The 8,759-nt window shown below is 43.4% G+C and overlaps 2 protein-coding genes across 2 annotated transcripts in view; one reads left to right on the top strand and one right to left on the bottom strand.

Moving 5' to 3' along the window:
• LOC118329508 (RNA-binding protein with serine-rich domain 1-like) overlaps window positions 1-3,002 on the bottom strand; it is a gene marked incomplete in the record, with an annotated part of 5,343 nt that extends 2,341 nt beyond the window's left edge. The window contains 6 exon segments of the mRNA XM_035663728.1: window positions 35-104; window positions 258-411; window positions 1,869-1,971; window positions 2,065-2,244; window positions 2,348-2,494; window positions 2,843-3,002. Coding sequence (XP_035519621.1) covers window positions 35-104; window positions 258-411; window positions 1,869-1,971; window positions 2,065-2,244; window positions 2,348-2,494; window positions 2,843-2,850 — 662 coding nt within the window.
• A 6-nt stretch (window positions 3,003-3,008) lies between these two features.
• LOC118329497 (solute carrier family 2, facilitated glucose transporter member 11-like) lies at window positions 3,009-7,482 on the top strand. Its single transcript, XM_035663718.1, has one exon. The coding sequence runs from the start codon at window positions 3,594-3,596 to the stop codon at window positions 5,199-5,201; it is 1,608 nt and encodes a 535-aa protein (XP_035519611.1). The 5' UTR covers window positions 3,009-3,593; the 3' UTR covers window positions 5,202-7,482.
• Window positions 7,483-8,759: the final 1,277 nt, after the last annotated feature.

Raw genomic sequence — 8,759 nt, 5'->3', positions numbered from 1 at the left:
GGGTGGAGGGGGCATCCTGCGGGGAGGGGACAGCCTGCGGGGGGGAGGGCGCACTGTGGGAGTCAGCACAGCGGTGACTGTGATCTCCTGACCATCGATCTGACCTGAAAACAAGAATATTGAAGGTTCAGCATTTTACCAGTGACCGGATTTGTTTGAGACATTAGTATAAGCGCCACAAACAAACATCCTCTACACGCCACTGCACAATCGTACACAATATGGCTCTTACGCAATCCCCACACTCTTACTCTTACCGCCGTCCATGTGTTTCAGGGCCTTCTCTGCCTCCTCGGGTGTTTCAAACTCCACGTACGCGTAACCTTTGGACAGGTGAGGGTGGACGCGGTTCATGGGCATGTCGATCATCTTGATCTTGCCGTAAGTGGAGAAGATCTCCTGGATGTGTTCCTTCAAAGGGCACAACAGAGGATGCTTTTACAATGGCCACTACATCTAGACACATTTATATAAAAGGGACCATTAGTCTCTCATTAGTGTAAGTGGAATACATTTCAGCTCTTTGTATGAAGGGAATTTATTTAGTCATTACCACATGAGAGCAGCTTCAGGTCGATTTCAACTGTAAAGTTAAAAAATTCCCCATTTGAACCAGATGAAGGTAATAACATTATTACATAACTCAATAATGTCAAAATAAAATGATTGCATAACTCAAGTAACAGAGCGCAGTTATTCATCCGTCCCTTTTTTCATTACTCATGCATGTAAGCACTTAAGTGTACTTTCATTTAATTATGCTTGTGTACAAACAAGGTAATACCTGTTAACTTCACACAACAGATTCCCTCTCTTATACTGTGGCACTTAACGCTTTCTCTAATTCCAAAACTCAGCTCCTGCACACTTTAATGGTGAAGTGAGCTCACTGCAAACAATAAAGGCATCGACTTCAAACTATTACCTCCATTTTGGGCACAATTTTTTTGTAACAAATCTTCATTGCTCAGGAATAATACGCTGAGCAAGATTGTGGGCTGCCAAGAGCAGCCGAGAGCATCGGAGTCTCTGACACCATGTCATAATCTTGCAGTCATTTTCAAAGCTCTAGAACAGCGGTGCCCAAACGTTTTCCCTTGGAGGGCCAAAACTCAACAAAATCAAATATATTTTTTGGTCTAGAAACTGGCTACAAACACACTATTCTACAGTTCAGTGCTATTCCTGAAAAGTGTGTCTATTACTTTTCATTATGTTAAATAAAATAAATGTTAAATAATGATGTTCCTGAATATACAGGTGCATCTCAATAAATTAGATTATCATGGAAAAGTTCATTTATTTCAATGATTCAATTCAGAAAGTGAAACTCATATATCAGATAGATTCATTACACAGAGTGAAATATTTCAAGCCTTTATTTCTTTTAATTTTGATGATTATGGCTTACAGCTAACACCCAAATCAGTAGCCTCGAAAATGTGAATATTACCAAATAGACCAATAAAAAAAAGTTTATGTTCCATATACCATAATAAACGCTGAAATATTTCACTGTGTGTGTAATGAATCTATATGATATATGAGGTTCACTTTTTGAATTACTGAAATAAATGAACTTTTCCATGATATTCTAATTTACTGAGATGCACCCGTATGTAAACCCAACAGAACAAAAAAAAAAGAAAAAGAGAAAATGAAAGTTGTTACTAAGAATGTTTTCCGAGTACTTGGAATTTATTTGGGGCTTGTGTTGCCTTTCTCCCTGATGCAAAACGCAACCGATACGGATCGTGAAAATACTTCAGAAGGTTCACATTCAGCCAGGGAAGCAGTGTAAACCTTTAATGTGCAGCAGAGTCTCTATGAGCAGCCTTACAAGGTCAGTACTGCAGTTAAATATTCACCTTGATAACATTCCTGGTCAGCCGGCCCAGGTAGACCTTGGTGGGTTTGGGTGTGGGGCTCCTGCGCCGTCGGTCCCTGTCATCCTTCTTTGCTGATTTTGACCTAGAGTGTAAACATTAGTTAACAGAAGTGTCCCATATGTTCCTCGATTATACCCTTAATAAAAAGGATTCAGTCCCAACTCATTTCCCGTACTTTGAGCGCGAACGCCGTCTGTTGTTGTGGCGCTGGCGGCTGGGACTCGGCGAGGAGGACGAGGAGGAGGAGGAAGAGGAGCGGGAGCTGGATGAGCCTGAGTGGCTGGAGGCGGAGGAGCTGGAGCCGCTGGAGGAGCCCGAGCTGGAGCCCGAGCTGCTGCTGGAACTGGAGCTGGACCTAAACGAGAGCAGGAAGGGCATGAGGATGGGAAGAAGTGTCTGAATCCGCGTCCAAGTCAGAACAACAACAAAGTGGAAGCTGGCAGCATGTGGCCTCTGACCTGCTGCTCCCGCTGGAGGCACTGCGCCGCGTGCGGTTCTTGTCTCGGCCCCGGCCTTTGTCTGCTCCTTCCTTGGCGGCTCCTGACTTCTCCTTACCTCGCTGTTTACTCTTGTCGTCCTCCTTCCTCTTTGTTGGGGAAGGTGCCCTGTTGGAGGAGGAGAAAGCAAAGGCAAGTCGGGATTTAAGGCATCGGACAGCGCTTAGAGACACTTTCACAATGGGCAAAAATCCGTGCGTGGGTCCACCTGCTGTATCTGCTGAAAGAACAAAACACTGAGCAATAAATGCACTCCGTTTACATTTGAGAAACCCCATTATGGCTGCAGAATTAATTGTGCTGACTCATACAACATGGATTTAAGTAAAAACTGGAGTCATTTAAATTTTATTTGTCATAACGTATTCCGACTATACAGCTGTCAGTTTTCTTCGAGTGCTTCCTCTGAATACAGATGTGATGACGCTGTATCAGTAACGTTACTTAGCCACACACCTGTCCATGCTACCATTAGCCAGTGAGCTAATATTGGCTCATTATAATGCGCGTTTGAAAACACATATGCTCCATTTATTACGACTCTGACGTTACAGCGTTGCTCTTTGTTAGCCTTACACACATATTCCCGCCTAAGAGACGCTAGTTCAGTGAAACTGCAGCGTTCACTTACATGTTTCCACCCACTCGCGACAGCAGCAGTCGCAGAAAGATGACGCGAGTGGTTTAGCTTGATGTTAACCAATCAAAAGACTGTACGCACACAGGCAGAGACGCGCGGTTCTGTGGGAATTTAATCCCTCAGCTTTGACTGTCGAGGTAATATTTCTGATTTTAGCTGTTAGTTATGTGGACCTTGTTGGCGCTGCTCACAAGCTCAACAATAATAATATTCGGACACAAACACTTTTCCATGTGATGCTGTTTGCTTGGTTGTTGTAGCTGGGTCACCCATGTAGGTGATTGACAGGCAGTTGCCTGACAGGTTAAACTGAGGTAAAATTAAATATCATAAAAACATTGACACCGGCTTTACCAGCAGAATGTCAGTGTGCCTTTCTATCAAACCACACGACGACATGAACCTTAGCTTGGTTATAGAAGACACGTTATACTCTATTTTATTATTTGTTATATATCAAGCTTAAGCTAGCAAGAGCTACCTGTAATGCCTGTAAGGAATAGAGTGAGATAGGAGACAGAGGGAAGGGCACATGTTTGCTTGTCCTCTGGGACAGCCAGGTTTGAGATGAACTCCACAGGTGACACTGAGCCAGATGAAACCAGCAAACCCTCGGGCAGGACCCTTACCTTGACTGTCTGCTCTGCTGCCATCGGAGGAACCTTCCAGTATGGCTACAACATCTCAATCATCAACGCTCCTACCAGCTACATCCAGGGCTTCATCAATGATACCTACATGGAGCGCTGGGGCATCGCCTTGGAGACCCCTCAGGTGACCCTAATATGGACTGTCATTGTGTCAGCCTTCTCACTGGGCGGTTTGCTAGGAGCCCTGCTAGCAGGGCCTCTGGCGGTCCGCTTTGGTAGGAAGAACTCGCTTCTTTTGAACAACTCTTTCCTGTTTGTCGGCGCCGCGTTTGTGCTAACGTGCAGGGCGGCGAGATCGTTTGAGATGCTCATCTTCGCGCGTTTTCTGGTGGGGATAAACGCAGGAGTGAGTATGAACGTCCAGCCTATGTACTTTGGGGAAAGTGCCCCCAAACACCTCCGGGGTGCTGTGGCTTTCTCCTCTGCTGTTTTCACTGCATTTGGGATCTTCCTGGGTCAGGTTGTGGGACTCACTGAGCTGCTGGGCACAGAGCCTCTTTGGCCCTACTTGCTTGCTAGTAATGCTTTGCCAGGGTTGATCCAGCTCCTTACCTTACCCTGGTTCCCTGAAAGCCCCAGATACCTGCTCATTGACCGGGGAGACAGGGAAGCATGTGTCCGGGCGCTCGGAAGGCTTCGTGGTGGGGTGGCTCCTGTCCTGGAGATGGAGGAGATGCTTCAGGAGCAGCAGCAGCAGAAATCCGCAGCCTTAAATTCTGGATCTGCAGCTTCTGCCACAACGCCCTGGTCCCTGTTTAAGAATCCTGACCTGCGAGCCCAGCTCAGAACGGTCATGGCTGCCAGTAGTGCCATGATGCTCTGCGGTAATGACTCCTTCTACTTCTATGCTTCCTACATCTTTCTTGAAGCAGGGATCCCTCCAGAGAGAGTCCAGTACATCACCATCGGCACGGGGGCATCTGAGTTCACTGCTTCTATCCTGAGTAACCTCCTGATTGAACGTGTGGGCCGCAGGTCCCTTCTTGTTGGAGGGTACAGTCTTATGTCTTGCTGGACTGTGGTCTTCACTGTAGCTCTTACCCTTCAGAGCCACGGGGTGGCTGGGATGCCCTACCTCAGCATGGCATGTGTGTTCGCCTACATCCTTAGCTTCGGCTTGGGCCCAGCAGGGGTGACGGGGATCTTACCAGCCGAGATCTTTGACCAGGCGGCTCGGCCGTCGGCGTACATGGTCGCTGGCTCGTTCATGTGGATCAGCCTGTTCCTGGTGGGAATGCTGTTCCCCTTCATCGTCAGCGGCCTGGGGAACTTCTGCTTCCTGCCCTTCTTGGGCGTGTGTGTGGTGTCCGCCGTGTTTTTCGGGCTTACCCTACCAGAGACTAAAGGGAAGACGCTGGCTGAGATTACCGCAGAGTTTGATAGAAAGAATGGAGTGAAGAAGGAGAGGCCAGACCTGGAGGTGGATGAGTCCATTAGGGAGCACTACCAGCTGGGTAAAGCCTGCTCCTTTACTTCCCTAACGCAAGATGTCGACCCTGACCCTGACCATAAGAATGGGGACTGAAATTTGACGCCCTCTAGTAAAAGTGGAAAGGAATCAGGCAGTGCCTTTGTGACCTATTTATGCACTTTCAGTGTTGGATAGATTACTCGATAGATGAAATCTAAAGTGTCCTATTTATGAAATATTATCTGTGTATAATGACTGATGGTTCAGTTTATTTGTGGTTTCATGAGCTACGTCATTTTTTAAGGTTTTGTATCTGTTAACCTGAAGTGAAACACAGGATGCTCTTTAATCAGTCCCTCCAGGAAGTTGCGATGTTGCGATGGCAACAGTTCATGCAAATTCAACCAACTATTTTTGCAATTTTCTCATTCTCCTGCAATTTTATGGTAAAAAATGCCTAAAAACGTTGCACCATGCATCACAATGTTTTGGAAAAGCTGCCGCAAAATCCTGAAGGGACATGTTTTATAGACTTCTCTGTTATTTATGTAGAGGAACAGTTCTCAAGGGGTTCCCCAGAAAAAATGGGGACTATTTTAATTTCTCTCATATTTAACTGACTAAAAGTTAGCCCAATAACACTTTTCTGTTCATAGGTTACACACTCATCACTGTTTATCCTATGTGCAGTGTAGACAGTTCCACAACAAATGAATCTTATCAGTTGGGGATCCCTGAGACTACATCTTATCAAATATAGGTCTGCAGCTTGATGTGTCTCAATTTGGAGGTCCATGACACCAAAAAGGCAGAGAACCACACTGATCTACAGTCTGGTCACACAGGAAAGGCATCTCTAAAGCGATGACATGATAATCTTTTCTCGACAAGCCAGCATAACCGTAAGCTGAATATGAAATGGCCTTTCTGAGAGTAGCATACAAATATCTACTCAGTGGGAATGAGGACTACTGTCCTTCATTTTCAAATCAGTCTCCCTTTCATCCAGCACACCCTGCTTCAATCAGTTAAAAAGCAATGTGAACATTATCAGTTGAAGGGAAACATTCACAGATCTTCACCAAACAATTCATTACCTCCGTCAGCTGCTTTTGCTTACTGTTATTCTATTTTTTTTTATCATAAACATGACTGAGTGCCAAAGTTTCATCAACATTTTGAATCACTGTACTAGTTATAAATATATAATATATATTAAGATGAGTCTTTGCTGTTCCCAGAGGGATTCAGTAAAGCGCATCAGTGCATCAACAGCCTGAAGAGGTGGTTAACGGATAAGGAGTTTGTAAACCTGCTGCTTTGGGACTGAAACACGCTTTAGCCCTCCAACATGCACGTGTACCGTAATGTGCGGTGGATTGTAAAGCATACCTCAAACGTAGCCGCATTATTCATTAATACCCACTTGAACTCTGTGAAGGTCTTGATAATGATAGAGGTGTTTTCAGTACAGTGGGTAATCATTTGAATTGCATGTATTCAAGGATTACACTCTAATACGTCTGCACTGGGTAGATAACAGTGCTTGTTTATTGTGTAATCTGATTCTATTCTCTGTTTCACTGACATGTCTGTTCTGTCCACTGATCCATGCTTGTGTACATTTTCCTGTTCGTCCAAGTGGGAATATTGCCTCTCTAAACTGTGGCAGCTTAGAGACTGGACTGTCTGTGTGTTGGTTGGACTCCCAACCCAAGGTATCCGTCCTACTACAAACAGCATGGTCCCATATAATCACCTCTACAAATGTCTCGTGTGTACCCATTACTATATTATGTATGTATTTGTGACTGCAGCGCCGCAAAACAGCCAGTAGATGTCGCCATTGTCACTGTTCTCGGCTTGCTCTACTTTCTGTGCCCATAAACATAAAGCTGTATAATATCAAAGAGAATCACAGATGTAACACCCAGGCGAAGATGACACTTTTAAAATTGAACAGCTGTTAGCTCACAACCCTTGCAGGCCTTCTGTTGACCATCTGCCACGGCCTCTGTATGCTCCAGATTATTTATTAGAAGGCAAGAGGCAGCATGTTTTTATTATTTTATATTTGAGATGCTTTTGCTCGAGACAACATATTACAGTGACATTTTTATTAATTATCAAATCATCCTCTTGTTCCCTGAAAACTTCTGTTTTGTTGCTGTATTTCAAGTAAACCTGTTGTAGCAGGTCGAAGATGCTGTTCACTGACTGAATGAAATATTTCTTATGACAAACTCTTCAAAGCATGTTATGACAGTCCTTAATTCTAAAGAAATGTCATTGAAGGATTCTCAGGCTTTATTTTCTATGTAATGAATATATATATATATTTTGCACATGTATATTATTTATTATTTATTCAATGAGAAATGCAACAATATGTGCAACAATAAAAAAGAAAAGTGCTGACCCACTCCATGGTCTCCTTTGTGATTTGGTTACTTTGACTGATTCTGCCTGTCTGATCCAACTGCTTTCTTAATTACATTTAATCACATTTGGCTCCCTTCGCTCCTCGGCACTTTAATCCAACCGCTCCTGCCCACTCATATTAAAACTGTTAGCGTAATGCTGTTTATTTATGGAAACAAGTGCTGTTTGAGAACATCTCACTCTAAAGTAGGGGTAAGGTTCAAGTTTGCTGTTTCATTGGAGTCTATTACATCATTTCAGGATAATTTAGTAGTGTGTACTGCAACTAGATGGCAGAAAAATTTGATTTATATTTAAGTGTGCGTTCGACAAGGAGGAGAGAGAATTGCTGCAAAAACACTAGAAATCCAAGCTGGAACTGTTTCAATAGCAAAGATAATATTTCTGCTCTTGCTGGTCTTCAGTTTGGCCTCCAAAATCCATTGGCCTTTTCTAACGAAGCAAACAAAACTACTAAAAATAGCCTTCCTGTTAAAGTGGATTCAGAGATAAAGGTGTCAAAAGATTCTCTACAAGCAAAAACCAGCCTAAGTACGTCACACTTCAGAGATACAGAAAGTCTAGGCCGTCTAGAATCGGACTAGACGAAGCGTCTAGGATGTTCAAACACATTCATCAGCACTACGTAAATTCAGAACGCACACTGGTGTGTTTTGGGGGCTGGCTGATGATTTCTGTGTTCATCAGAGCTTAAGGCTGTCAGGGGAGAAACAGCAACAGTTTAATTTCTTTTAGTATTGGAAAACTCTGACCCTGGCAGCAGGGAGGGCCTCACTTTCATGAATAGTTGGATATTCAGGGAAATGCTTGCCTGCGGACAGTTAGATGATAGGTAGATCAATACCACTCTCATAACTGTCTTTCTGTTTCATATTTTTTATTAAAGTGTATACAAAAGTAGCAAAGGCACTTACATGGTATGTTGGCATCAGCATTAAACATGTTTGCATACAGCTTTAGATTTAAGATCGTTTTTTTGGAACAAACAACGGTTACAGAAATAAACTATACAGTGTTTGATACTTCAGTATAGTCTATATAAAATAATTAACCTGACATGACAAATGAAATACATAAATAATAATAATAAAATAAATAAAATTAAATAAAAAAAAGGGGGGCGGGGGGGGGTTACATTGTTGCAAAGAAGTCCATAAACGGTTGCCACTTGTTGTAGAATTTGCCCACATTTCCTCCTCTTGAATATCTAATTTTCTCGACTTTCAAAAA

Source organism: Morone saxatilis, unplaced genomic scaffold (assembly GCF_004916995.1).
Source record: "Morone saxatilis isolate NCDOM2014 unplaced genomic scaffold, NCSU_SB_2.0 Contig1, whole genome shotgun sequence".
NCBI lineage: Eukaryota > Metazoa > Chordata > Actinopteri > Moronidae > Morone > Morone saxatilis.
The sequence above is the reverse complement of the archived record's forward strand: the minus strand, read 5'-3'. Positions and strand labels throughout refer to the sequence as shown.

What these genes read in the sequence shown, in the direction of transcription:
- LOC118329497 (XM_035663718.1), top strand. Translation starts at nt 3,594, where the DNA reads ATGAACTCCACAGGTGACACTGAGCCAGATGAAACCAGCAAACCCTCG.